The sequence below is a fragment of the Ammodytes marinus genome (assembly GCF_949987685.1).
Source record: "Ammodytes marinus genome assembly, chromosome: 7".
Classification (NCBI taxonomy): Eukaryota; Metazoa; Chordata; class Actinopteri; order Uranoscopiformes; family Ammodytidae; genus Ammodytes; species Ammodytes marinus.
The window spans coordinates 22,897,067-22,910,799 of NC_137211.1; the positions used below are offsets into that span (position 1 = coordinate 22,897,067).

General features: G+C 40.7%; 1 protein-coding gene across 3 annotated transcripts; it reads left to right on the forward strand.

Moving 5' to 3' along the window:
- The first annotated feature begins 1,426 nt into the window (after positions 1–1,426).
- On the forward strand, positions 1,427–6,839 carry dnase1l1 (deoxyribonuclease I-like 1). Of its 3 annotated transcripts, XM_080031854.1 has the most exons (10): positions 1,427–1,460; positions 3,250–3,418; positions 3,716–3,804; positions 3,930–4,019; positions 4,152–4,264; positions 4,367–4,479; positions 4,579–4,736; positions 5,537–5,633; positions 5,800–5,871; positions 5,961–6,839. In XM_080031854.1, exons 2-10 carry the CDS (start codon positions 3,269–3,271, stop codon positions 5,997–5,999), a joined length of 921 nt encoding a protein of 306 aa, XP_079887980.1. In that variant the 5' UTR covers positions 1,427–1,460; positions 3,250–3,268; the 3' UTR covers positions 6,000–6,839. The 3 variants fall into 3 exon arrangements, with proteins under 3 accessions (XP_079887980.1, XP_079887978.1, XP_079887979.1); XM_080031852.1 differs by having other exon boundaries at positions 5,800–6,837; XM_080031853.1 differs by having other exon boundaries at positions 1,435–1,459; positions 3,246–3,418; positions 5,800–6,838.
- The last annotated feature ends 6,894 nt before the right edge of the window (positions 6,840–13,733 follow it).

Consider the following 13,733-nt stretch of genomic DNA (forward strand, 5'->3'; position numbering starts at 1 on the left):
CAATAAAGGTCCTGGTACATCAACTAAAGACTAAAGAGAAACAACAACAACAACCATAACATCTTGAAACAACTCCTATGGTCTGCATAACCTCAGTTGTAGTAGCGCCCTCTGTTGCCGTGTTTTGAGTAGCCTATTGACGCTCAGTCATGAGATGACTTTGATGGACATTTGAATGATTTCAATGGAAGAAAGTTTGATCAGTATGTGGCTCTACACACACGCACAAATATGTGTTTCTTCTGTGGAGAACATAATATTCTCATTCATCCAGTAATGTGCCTTAACAGACTTAACATTGTTTTGTCAGCTTGATACTTTATAATAATGATATAAAGATGAGTTTGAACTAATGAAAACAAGTTAAAATGCTACAGAAAATGGCACACTTCAGCAGTAAATCGATCAGAGCAAGGCTATTTCATCAGAGTTATGTAACAGTTTTTTTTCTTGAAGAGGTCTAACAGGTGGGCAGGGTTACGTTGGCTTTCATTGACCGCTCACATAAATAACTAAATAGATAATAAAAATAAATAATTTCATCCTGCACTGTCCATGTAACATGTCAAACATGAAACATTTCCTCACATTACAATGCTATGTTTTACACTTTCGTGTGAATGTGTCCAGACTCATTTCTGGACACCTTTTTTAATGTTTATTAATAGACTAGATTCCAAAATAAAATGCCATGCCAATGTGTGGATTAGGAGGTGTGTGTAGAATTTCATTTTATAATTCATAGTTGCTTGACATGACACCTGATCTTGTCTGATTCAGCTCTTCCAGCAATTAAAGGAAGCGTATGAGTAAGAGGTTATATATTACCTCCCCTAGTACTGTTCCTCAAGCCCATTTAAAAAAAAAATGTGTTACTCTTTGTTACTATGTAAGTTACTATTTACATTAATATTTTTCTTTTAAAGGAACAGTTGTCCACTAGATTTTGATATTTACTGAATGTCATACTGGCCTTCACTTGTTATTCCAGCTGTGTGTGTGTGTGTGTGTGTGTGTGTGTGTGTGTGTGTGTGTGTGTGTGTGTGTGTGTGTGTGTGTGTGTGTGTGTGCTGGTGAGAAAGAAACCTACTTTCATACTGAGGTGAAATGTGTAAGGCAAAAAGAAGTGAAACCAAAAAAATAAGAGAAGATAACAAAAATAAATTCTTATGAAAATTCATTAATTCCTATTTTGGATGAACAAAGACAAATGAACTCTCTTTTTATACTATAATATCTCATGTTGTTGTTTATTTCACATAAATGATTGATGTCTTCATTCCTGATACCAGCAGTGACAGCTGTGTGTCTGAACTTATGAATGTTATGCTTGCTGTAGCCTAGTTACTCTTCCTGTGGTATCTGGTGGACAAGTCCCTCCCCCAGGAAACAACCCACTAGACCAGCTTCAAGTTTCAAGGCGGCACAAAACAATCAAGAGTGCAAGAACGAACAAGCTGGTAAGTTGCCGTTGCTTCAGCTTGACTAGATCTTTATCTTTCTTTCTTTCTTTTCAAGAGTGAGTATTGTCAAAAGATCATACTGGGCGAGTGACTTGTAACCTGAGATGTCTGTGTTGTTTGTGACGTAGGCATAAAGAATGCAGTGTGTAGTACACACTACAGTCAAAACATGCTCTGCTGTGAAGCCGGGGATACAGCACACAGTAAAATTGAAGTGCCTCACATAACCTTTTTTAATTTGTACAGGGTTTTAGCCCTTGTATTTCTCTGAACCTTCACATTTGTGCTGGTTAAAACAGGAGTGCATTAAGCAGCTCTATATGGCACAGCTGAACACGAAGGATTGTCTCATTTTTGCCATGACATCATGTTGTTTTAATCCTGACTCTAAATTTCCTGTACCTCCGTCTGCCACGGGTCTCTGTTGTCATGTTAATGCCCAGGTGCAGACAAAAGGCTTTCTGAGTTTCTGTGTGTCAGGTAATCTATTCGGTCACTTCAATATTTGTGTGTGTGTGTGTGTGTGGGGGGGGGGGGGGGGGGGGGGGGGGGGGCTTAATAGGCTTAATAAATTAAACATTTATTTTTAGTTTTTTACACAGGGTTATAGATTGACTGTGTAGTTAATGAGTAAACTTTGCACACACACACACACACACACACACACACACACACACACACACACACACACACACACACACACACACACCCACACACACACACTCATGCACACACACACACACACACACACACACACACACACACACACACACACACACACACACACACACACACACACACACACACACACACACACACACACAGCACAGTCTTTGCTGCATCACCTCAACTACACTCCATCATACAGGACAGCCTGTATTTCCTTTAGCGTTTCATTGGTTTATTGTGATTTTCTCAAAGTTGTTGCATTTTTACTTTTGAATCAAAAAGTTAAGCATTGTTCAGAGAAAAGTTGGTTATAGTTCCACAAAGACCCTGATGTATCAAGATAGCTGGATACAGAGCTGCCACACTGTGTTCAGTGGTAGAACGGTTACACTTTAAAGGAGAAGCAAGTGATATGGTCCTTTTAGCTCACTTCCTGTCAGTGTCTGCAGTTAGCAGTCCCTTCCCTCGTCCCTACGTCACGTCACCACCACATGAACACACAGCTGTCTTTGTCAGATACTGCCGTGTTGAAAAGCAGCGTATCATCATTCACGGGCACAGAGACCCGCCTCTTTATAGCGCTCTGTCTCCTGATTGGATAAAAATGAGCCTGATACTCAACATTTTATCTGGCAATAATTGCAAAGCTGAATGACTGGGAGACCCATATTATGAACTGTGCATACTGTTTAAGTGATTGCTGTATGAATATAGTTTGATTTGACACTTATATTAACAAAGAAATATCACTAACATCTCCTTTAGATGTTTATAACTTTGAGCTGAGCCTAGAAAAGTGATTGCACAATGTAATTCCAATGATAGTTTCCTCAGCTTGTCAACCATCAGGCAAGGACACGCACATGCTCACTATGGACTATGTTTCCAATGGATCTGAAATTTCAAGTAGTAACATATTTGCAGATTCTATACTGTAGTTATGTGAATAAATGTGTGTCAGGCTACTGCAGATTTGTATGTGAGAGTCTGTGTGAATGTCTTGTGTTTTGTAAGGTTTTTTGGTTATATGTGTGTAACTCCTGCTTCTGCATTTTGTATGTGTTTTACTGTAAATGTGTGTGTTCAAATTGAACTTTTTTTTTTTTTTTTAACGCAGGTCCTTGCAACTCTGTGCCATGAGGTCCTCTTCCCTCCTCCTGTTCTCCGTCCTGGTGGGAGTGTGTGAGGTTCAAGCCGCCTCAGATCTAAGAGTCTGTGCCTTCAACCTGCAACACTTTGGAGAATCCAAGAGCAAGAAGAGCAAGGTCATGCTGAGTCTGACCAGGGTAAGACAAAGACAGGTGGATTTGACTGTGACAAACTGAACTGGAAGGGGGTGCCTATACTCACCTGAGCTGGTTAACTGTTTGGAAGCTCTGGGTGACCTCAAAAGTCTCTTTTATAAATGATGTCTATGGGGAAAACACTACCGCTGTTTTTATAGTTGTAGCCAGCTCTCGCTTCCTATGCAGTCACTCACTAGCAATATCATAGCAAGTATCCTAATACCCAGAATGCAACATTCACGTCTGTGTGTGTTACAGTGAAAATCGCCCTTTTCATCCCGGTGATATCTGTTCCAGATCATCGCTCGCTGTGACGTGTGTCTGCTACAGGAAGTCAGAGACAGTAAAGAGAAAGCTGTACAGAAGCTGCTCGACAGCATCAACAGGTGAATTATCACTGGATAGTCCACACGCACACACACACACACACAAGACCGTGGACAAGCTGCTATCACTCCTCACACAGGTATTAACAGTTGAATCCACGTTTCTGTCTCTCTTCAACATTCAGGTATGACTCCAAACACGAGTATAAAGCTGTAGCCAGTGAGAGACTGGGCAGGTCTGAATCCTACCAGGAGCAGTATGTGTTTATTTACAGGTGAGTCAAACTGTGTGTCTGCACACTCAGTGCACTGTAATGTTAAGACATCCCAAGTACAGGAAGTGACGTGAATACTGTACTGTGTGTGTGTGTGTGTGTGTGTGTGTGTGTGTGTGTGTGTGTGTGCAGGACTGGTTCAGTGACGGTCACGGGCCAGTATCAGTACCCAGATAATCTACCAGGAGATGTTGATGCCTTCTCCAGAGAGCCTTTTGTGGTTCGCTTCAAAGCCCCTAAGACAGGTCAGTTGTCTGATGACCCTCTATAATAAAGAAAGCTCGGTGATATTTAGACATACTGTATAAACACTTTTCCTTTTTCCTCCCCCCTATCTGTATACTCAGTCATAAAGGAGTTTGTCCTCATACCTCAGCATACCACTCCAACCAACGCCACCAAAGAGCTTGATGCACTGTATGACGTGTTGCTACATGTGAAGAAGATGTGGAAAACAGAGGTAAAAGCTAATTCTGCTTAATGTTATTAATAAATTATAGTGTCAAAGTGAATTCAGTTGTAGGTATCTTACCATCAGTGCTGTTGTGTGTGTGAGCAGAATCTGATGCTACTTGGGGACTTCAATGCTGACTGCGGCTACCTGGCTAAGAAGAACAGGAAGAATGTGCGTTTGATCACAGAGAGGGGCCTCTACTGGCTCATTCCAGAGAAGACAGACACCACTGTGAGAGAGAGCACCTCCTGCGCCTACGACAGGTGAACCCACGTTTTCAGTCTAACATATCTAGGAAATGCCTCTAAAGGAAGCTAACTGATGCTTGGATCGTTTATTACCTACAGTGTGTTGTTGTGTGTGGCTGGCCACTCACATTGGGCCTCATTCACAAACATAAATGCATAAATGATGAAGGATTGGCCGACTTACAGAATGTAAACACACACATTTTAAGTAAAAGCAAAACATAATAAACTCCATTCAGTCATTAATCGACAAAAATAATAGACATGTTAATTTACTACTTACTTTGGTCAAATGTATTATATAACCAATAAACCGGTTAAGAACAAACTGAGAATCAGAATGAGCAAAATAATTAGCTGGTCTGACACATGGAAAATGATGAGCCGTGGGTTTTTTTTTTAAAGAAGTGGATGGTTTTGTGACTTTGGAGAAGACAGCTGAGACTTTGTATTCTTGTAAACAGAATCTTAATGTAAACATTTGGCATGTTTTAGGATCAATGTTAATGCTTATATATACGATCCTGTAGGACATGAAAATGTGTTTCAGTGAGGTGCTGGCATCTATTAGTCATGTTTAAGGTAAGTCAGATGCTCATCCAATAAACTACTCCTGGCAACAGGTATGACATCTGTCTCATACAAACCCTCTGTATCGACAACGTAAAAGTTAGCTGCAATTTTCCCACTAGCGAAGCCGATGAAATTCTGTGTTTTTGATGCTAATGTAACAAGGCCTTAATTATTTCAAGTACCATTTATATTTGAAATGAGAAACTATCAGTAAAGTCGCTTTATTTATTTTGTTTCAACAGGATCGTTGTGTACGGGGAAAGGTTTTCCAGAGCAGTTGTGCCTTCCTCTGCAAAACCATTTAACTTCCAAAGGGAATATAAACTGACGGAGGAGCAGGTAATAAGCTTGTGTGTGTGTGTGTGTGTGTGTGTGTGTGTGTGTGTGTGTGTGTGTGTGACTGTAAATTTGAAATATTGTAAAAGCCTGAACGTAATACAGTTCTATTCCATAGATGTGTGCTGGGGTTGGTTAACTGTTCTTTCTGTGCTTCTTTTTTCTTCAGGCGCTGGAGGTCAGTGACCATTACCCAGTGGAGGTCCTGCTGAAGGGCAAAGCGCTCCGAGTCTCCTCCAACGTGGGCACCTTGTTGGCATTTTTCAGCTATCTTGTCTTCCACATGTTGACATGGTAGTGGAATAATCTAAGTGTGTGGACTTTTTTCAGAGGACAAATCTCAGGACGGCTTCCTTCACAAACGCATGAGGGCAGAGGCCAGCTACTTGCCAAATATCCCCGAGAACACTACATGGAAATGGCTCTCCTTGTGGGGTTCAGGGTCAGGAGAAAAACAAAACAAAAAACAAAACAAAATCAACTGAAAATCATACAATGGCTATTTTTGTAAAGCCACCATATTGCACAATAACTATCATGAGTGTTGTCTTTATAGCACTGCAGAGTAAAAAGAACAGATGCTGGTCAAATGTCGACCAATGACTCCATCAAACTCATAATCTGTTCATTTGCTTATTGAAGGTTGTGCCATTGCATTCATTCCCTCAACACTGATCCAAGGTAGAGAGGATTGGACTCACAGTTGGTGTTTCACAGTTGTTATAAACGGGATGACATCTGCTGTACATCGAAGATTGTATAGAAAAACCAATCTGTTGTTCTGTCACATATATATAAAAGATAATGTATGAACAACTGGAAGTGTTCCCATGGGACTAAGCCCGAGCAAATCACAGTGAGGGAAAAGTGAAAGGAAATCAAGGATGTACAAATCATTCACCAGAAGGATAATTAAGTTATTCAACAGGATAAACTGAGGCACTGAAATCAACACATGGAAGCATTAATTATGAATGTGGTAGAACAATTCATACTCATATCCACATATCAAACCATTTCTCTGTAAAAGGGTGCTTAAATATAAAGAGAAAAGGCAAGGTGTTCACCACTTTTACCAAATGTTGCTGCATTATAAACAAGCTATGCACTGTGTAAATACTCTTTAAATTCTTTATATAATAAATGAGTCAAATACTGTGTGATGTTGTTCTTTTCAGTAGAGTTGTTTTTTAAAGAAGGAAGGCAAAACAAAAATCATTAGCATAGACAGAAACATGGACGTAGCTTAAATATTTACCTTGTCAGAATGTTTATTGTTTATTTTACTTTTTATTTATTAAAATGTATTAAGTCTATATGAAGAATTGTGTGTATCCATTTACTTTAGGGTTTAGCCTTCCTTTGTTTAAATGACTTAATCTCAAATCCGAAATCTGTGTTACTGAGATGGAGCCCCAACATGCCATTACATCAGTTTATTCATACAGCCAATGTTTACATAGTTTTCCTCAGTCCCTTCCTGCAGCCACACCCTCTCATCCCCAGCCCTCTGCACCTATCTCTCTATCAGTTATTTTCTTCACTCTGCTCTCTTTTCCCATGTTCTTTCTCCCTACTCCCCAGACCTGCTATCCTTGAGTCATCCACCAGATGGCTTCAGATCTTTCCAAAACACTTCCTGATTCAACTGCTCCCCTGTTCTTACTTCCCTCAACAGCTCAGCAGTCATGTGACCTGCAGTCATTTGACCTTCTGCTTAGTCAGCTTATCACATGTTTTCACTTCCCTTATCATAACTCACCACCACACACAGCCCTGATCCTTTTCTTCAAGACATGTTTACTTTATTTGTGATGTTGTTGTCTTGCCTTATGTGTGTTTCAGTTCTGTCCTCGTAAAAATAATGTTTAGTCATAATTATGGCATTACTGGGCGCTCCGTGGCATAGTGGGCAGAGAGCGTACCATATTGGCTCAGTCCATATCGCAGTGGTCGCTTTGCTGCATGTCATCCCCCTCTCTCTCCCCATTTCCACTCTTTCTCTCTGAATCTTCAACTATCAATAAAAAGAATGATGGTTTTATTGTTATAACTTAAAGCTAGGGTATATGATTTCTGATTGGTCAGAAGTTAACACTGTAACTTTGAAGTTAACTGTACACTTTGACAAATCAAAGCGAGGCTCCGATTTTCTGTTCTTGGCTGTTGGGACTGTCCATGCACTTTGGCACGACTTTGTTGGTGTAGAGCGTGTCAGGGAGGGACCATAGGGGAGGGACCAAAGAGAACAAGTGGAGCGGTTGAGGTATTTGAATTTGAATCTCAATCCCAACTGCCATTTTCTCCCCAAATCCTCCACCCCAGCTTTAAATGCTTTAAAGGACTAAATGGGGTTTCTCAGAAGGGTGGCTGGCGTCTGATTTAGAGATAGGGTGAGAAGCTCCGTCATCTATGAGGAACTCAGAGTGGAGTCGCTGCTCCTTTACTTTGAATGCATAGATACTATAATAAAAGGAGCCACTTGAGATGGTTTGGGAATGTGGTAATGCCACCGGGGTGCATCCCTAGGGAGGTGTTTCAGGCATGCCCAGCTGGGAGGAGGCCTCGGAGAAGACCCAGGACTAAGGTGGAGAGATAATATCTCCACGAGATATTATCTCTCAGATGAGAGCTTGGAGGTGGGGGAGTCCATGTGGATATTAATGTCACCAAGTAACAGCAGGCGTGGAGAGAGGGTTGATGCTAATGTGATGAATTCGGTGAAGTCGGAAAGGAAGGAGGGATTAGGTTTGGGTGGCCTGTAGATGAGGATAACTGTCGTGGAGGAGGGGGCTTTATCAGCACCCATTCATCTGCACCAGATAAATGAATCATACTAGGAGCCTGTCCAACCTCTACCTGTAAATTGTAGATATGGACGATGAAATAGCATGTGGTGGATTGTCTCATGTCAAACTTCTGCTCTTGGTTTCATGTCTTTCATAACTGAAAACACATCTGAGAAACCTTTGCTTTGAGCCATTGTTGAGAAGTGCAACAGTCTTTACAAGAAAACCCTCTTTACATTCCTTTAAAATGGCTTTGTGTTGGTAATAAAACGATCAGTCAGTTTTACTTTATATTCTCATCTTTGTTTAGAAAGTTGTTGGAAAGTAAAATCATATGTAAATTATAACATAGGTATAAGGTAATTTTCTTTCAGAATCAGGAGAATCATTGTATACTTGATTTTCGATGAGACTGGACCTTATTGCAAAGTTTGAATTTGCAAAAATGTGTGTATGGAATGACCATAATGCTAAAAATCCAGCAACCCATCACAAAGGTTTGAATGTTCTGCTTTTGATGAGACTGTTTGACAGACATGGATTATGATCATTTTGGAGGCTGATGAATTGTTTTCCATAGTACAGAGAGAGGCCCCTGACCTCAGTGATATAGATGGGTTGGGCAGAATAATAAAATAGCTAATGATACAATTGAATTAATGATTTCTGTAATTTTCCTATCAGTATTTGACTTGAAAAGTAAACAGGTTAGACAACTATAACACTTTATTATTTGTACAGGTAAATACTGTATACACACATTGATGATACTGTATTTACATAAAACAAATCAACCATCTGTTCTCTGTTAATCTGTAAATATTGTCTTTATGTCAAAGGGCTGAGTTTTCTGTTTTTAACTACTTGGCCAGGCACACCAATTTCACAATAATATAAAACAAGGTTTTTTTTTCAGCAATTATGGCAAAAACTGGTAGGATTTTGTTTTTATTTAACCTGAACGGAAATAGAAGTACATAACAGTTTGGTCAAATTTTCAACTGATCAGTGTTCAATCTTGATTAACAGCTTATTCTAATAACTGCACTTAATTAATTACATTCTTAATTGTCTCTCATATTTCTCATACGGCTTATAGCCCATGTTACATTATCATATAAAGATTGAGTTGGACATTCAAGGGACATAAATCAGAAAAGGAGGAGACAAACATCTTATATTCAGACTCAGAGGAGTGCAGTGGAATTCATGGCACTGGTGAGGTGCACTTGAGCAAGGCACTAAGCCCCTTACTACTCAGTCCTATCGCATTTATTTTTGTGCTTACAAAGCATAACGATTTGTCTCATGAAAGTCTCAGACTCATGGGCTTCTCCTCGCTGTAACCAAGACAAGAATGAGATCATGGGAAAACAATGATGAGTTTTCCTCTGTTCTTCCTTCTTCTCAAATATTGCTAATATTAATTTCTGAACTTAACTTAATTTGTCTTAGAAATTACTTATAAGGTGGCAATAGAGCAGCTGGTAGGTACAATATAATAATGCAGTGCCATAGCTCATTTGCTGCCCAACATACTACATAAATTGAGTTGGCCTCTACGTGCTTCCACATGGTTAAATACATTAAACATCTGTATTGTCATTAGATACTTCAAATCTGAGTTGCATAAAAAAACAATTTTATTCTTAACCAGGAAAGTGTTCACCATAAATCAACAAGGCGGTATGCCCTGATTTTTTTATTAAAAAATGTTGCAACAATATATACATTCAGTTTATTATGCAAAAACCTATGATATTGTTGTAGTTTCATAATTTAAATGTACATTAGTCATAGCACTTAAAACCTAAAACAAAGCATTTATTCTTTTTTTTCTGAAGGCACACATCATAAAAGGTCAGTATAGTATTTAAAGGCATCTGATAGGAATGAAAAAAGTCCACAGCTCTGTATGCAAAATGTGCAAGTTAAATAGGTTCATACTGTCAACATGGTGTCAGTATACAGTATATCTCTGATGAGTCACCAGTTTCTCCTATTCACAATCAGATTTCTCTACAACAACATGCCTTAAAAAGTCAACAGAAAATGAATGTGCTTTATAAAAATACAGAACCAACAAAAAAACAAAGAAGAATGTGAAGTTTATTGTAAACACCATAATCAAAAGTGAAAGTATGGGCTAGAGCGAGGGGAATTCCAAGATTATTTTTTAAACTAGAGGGAGGTTTCAACTTTGTGTAAGTGCCCTTTCAGAATAAAAGCAGAGAGATGCTAAATGGCAAAGCAATCGTAAATATAAAACAATATGCAGCAATTGAAAAGTTTGGAGGGGACAGATGATGGATTGACAATAAAACGTGAGACACTTCAAATGCAGAAATAATAAAAGTGAATAGGCCTACTCATCCTGACCTTCATTATTGAAACTAGTGCAGTGCCCGTAGGAAACAGGTATGCATGCTTACATGTAACTCTATCAAAGTGGGAAGCGATCCTGTTTACATTCACCGGTTGCAGAGCTATCCAAGACTGTGCTAATTTAAATGGAAAACGCTATTGACACGCTAACTGAAATTAGTGTCACTGTCGCGGAAGTGTTTAACTATAGGCCTACATTAACTGTATAACAGTGAAAATAGTGTAACGTGCGATCTTTAACACTAAAGCGGACAGGTTTGAGGAGTTGGTGATGTCTGTGGAAAGGTGTAAGAACGTTCTGTTTGGAAAGTTGAGTGCATTGAATGAGGAAGTTACAACAGGCCGTGTCGGTCCCGCATGGACATATAAGTGCTGTGTCTCAATTAAGGGGCCGCATCCTTCTAAAGGGCGTTTCAGACGGAACGCATTTGTCGCCCCTGGCAATGCATTGTCAATGGAGAGGCGAGCGGGCAGAGAGAAGGCGCAGCATTCTGTCAGGCGGCACGACAAGCGGGCGCACTCCCGTGGAATTGTCGCTTCCGTGCTCGTCGAACGCTTGCGCGCGCTCGTTGGGGCCGTTGTAAAGGTGCGAACACACCAAACGCGTTGGGTGCGGTGGCCAAAGCGCCTAACGCACCTGATCTGGCGCTTGGTCATTTTGTGTCAAAAAATGGTTCAACGCGCCCAACGTTGGTTCAACGCGCCCAGCTAGCCCAGCTAGTCTCCCCCGATATATTTATTCCCCTAATCAACCATGGCTGTGATCAGACGCGACCCGACACAACAGCGTTCATGTCCACACAAAAACAACAACAACACGGCCAGCAATTGTGCCAAAAGACAAATAAACAGCAACTGAACGGAACAAATAGCCTTAAAACAGCATTGCAGATTCACGCCACTCGGAAATGAACACAAACAGCAAGGCAGCACCATACCAAACACATTTACAGCAGCATTGTGCACAGGGCAGTAGAAAATAAAGGCAAGTAGCCTACATTAACCTACCTGGCTGTGACGGGACCGTGGCTAGCGTAGATATAGGCATAAACACCGGTGCTTCGCTGTACTCGTTGTGAAAGTTCCCCGGACTTAGCCGTTATGTTTGGGTTCATTATGGAGGTGGTGGCCGCACACAACCGGGTGAGTAACGCTATCCGACCGGTGCTAACTTGGTTTATCGGCTAAAGCACAGCCCCTATATTCACTGAATTAACCAGGAAGCCCATTCTCCTGGCTCACTTTCCCCACGTCTTCTAACCCAACACCGAGCGGCTTCATATCACCAGCCAGCCGCATTTCCTACTCGGTGTTTCTCAGCCTCTGTGTTGTCCTCCCACCGTGCCGATGTCCGTGACGTCGGGTCAAGCTCACCGCTGATTGGCCAACGCGGCTAAACGTCACGTGCTGGAGCGTTGAAAGTTCAATTTTTTCATCTCGGGCGTTGACGCTTTGGTGGTGCGTTGACGCTTTGGTAGCGCGGCTGCCGCGCCCAAAGCGCCGCTTTGCCGCGGCCAACGGATCCTTGCGCCTAAACCAATGGTTCCCTATGCAAAAATAGGATTTTTCAACGCCGCCACCGCACCCAACGCGTTTGGTGTGTTCTCACCTTAAAAGTTGAGAACTGTTTATCTTTTTGTCGCGGCGGTTGAAAAATCACAATCACGCACCTCTGCCCGTCACTTCACACGGGGAGCGCCAACTCGATTTGCAACCGCCCAGCGACAGCATCTCCATCCGGTCCCCTCTGCAGGAGCCCTAGTCAGGGAAGTTTGGGGAAAAATATTATTATTGTAAAATATTGATCTTTCACCATTCTATTGCAGTATAACGTTCAAGATATTGTATTTAACATACCCAACAATCTGACATTATACAAAAAGTAATAATGCACCAAAATCAATCTTCCACTTCTTATTCAGATGGGTCAGCCGGTGATACTAATAAAAAGTACATTGAATTTGAGTGTATTTTTCAAAAAAGCAGATTGTGGTATATTATCAAAACTGGCATCTAAAGGGTTAATTTTTAATTGTGATTAATTCAATTCTAATATAAATCAAACAAAAACCCCTTCATGGAAACATTTTTTAAATACATCTGGCAGATATTAATGATCTTTCATAATTGTATTGCATTTTAAAATTCAAAATACAAATCTTGTAGTTAACTAGCCTGGTGCTACCAGACCATCGTACTTCATTTCATTTGTACAGAAGGTCTGGCAGTACTGTAATTGGCAAACGTTCACTCACTTGGAGGCGGGTGTCTGTTAAAGTTTAAAACTATTGGATCTGCCCAGTGCCACTCTGGATTAGCCAACCAATCGCATAACGTTTGGTCGTCACGTGTGTCATGAGCCGGCTTCTGGCAACTGAAACTGGAGCGCGACTTCGACGTCATCGTTCTCAGCCACTCGCTCGCTCTCTTCGCTGATTGGACACAGAAATTTGTTCGAGCAGAATCCCGCTAATACGCCCTGTCACCAGACTGACTACTGAAGGGAAAATGAAATTTGGCCGGAAGTAGGTAGGCGGGCGCAGCCAGGCTAGTAGTTAACAGTCCCAACGTAATTTTTTTTTTAAACAGGGCATTGTATTTTGACCATACGCCAATTTTTTGGTTTGGTTATTATTGTGTTTGTGCTCCATATCCTACCATGGTATTAATTGATGCTGGATTCCTTATTTAAGGTGCACTATGCAGTTTCAAGTGGAGGGGAATTCGTTTACATTAGCAGAGTGTTAGCAGATTTAGTTGACAAAATAGTCTGTGTTTACTCTACATGTATTTCTTAGTATTGAATAATTATATCATCATAAAATTAAAAGGAAAACTGGAACAAACGTAAGACTAAAATATGTTTACATCCAAACAAAACTGTGGGCCCTGCTGCTGTAAACAACAACAGTAGGCTAAACCAGTAACT

Bases quoted from the DNA above. Each gene is read 5' to 3' on its own strand.
- dnase1l1 (XM_080031852.1), top strand. From the start codon at position 3,269: ATGAGGTCCTCTTCCCTCCTCCTGTTCTCCGTCCTGGTGGGAGTGTGT. The intron at 4,020-4,151 runs GTGAGTCAAACT...GTGTGTGTGCAG, and splicing joins CAGTATGTGTTTATTTACAG to GACTGGTTCAGTGACGGTCA. The intron at 4,265-4,366 runs GTCAGTTGTCTG...CTGTATACTCAG, and splicing joins CTTCAAAGCCCCTAAGACAG to TCATAAAGGAGTTTGTCCTC.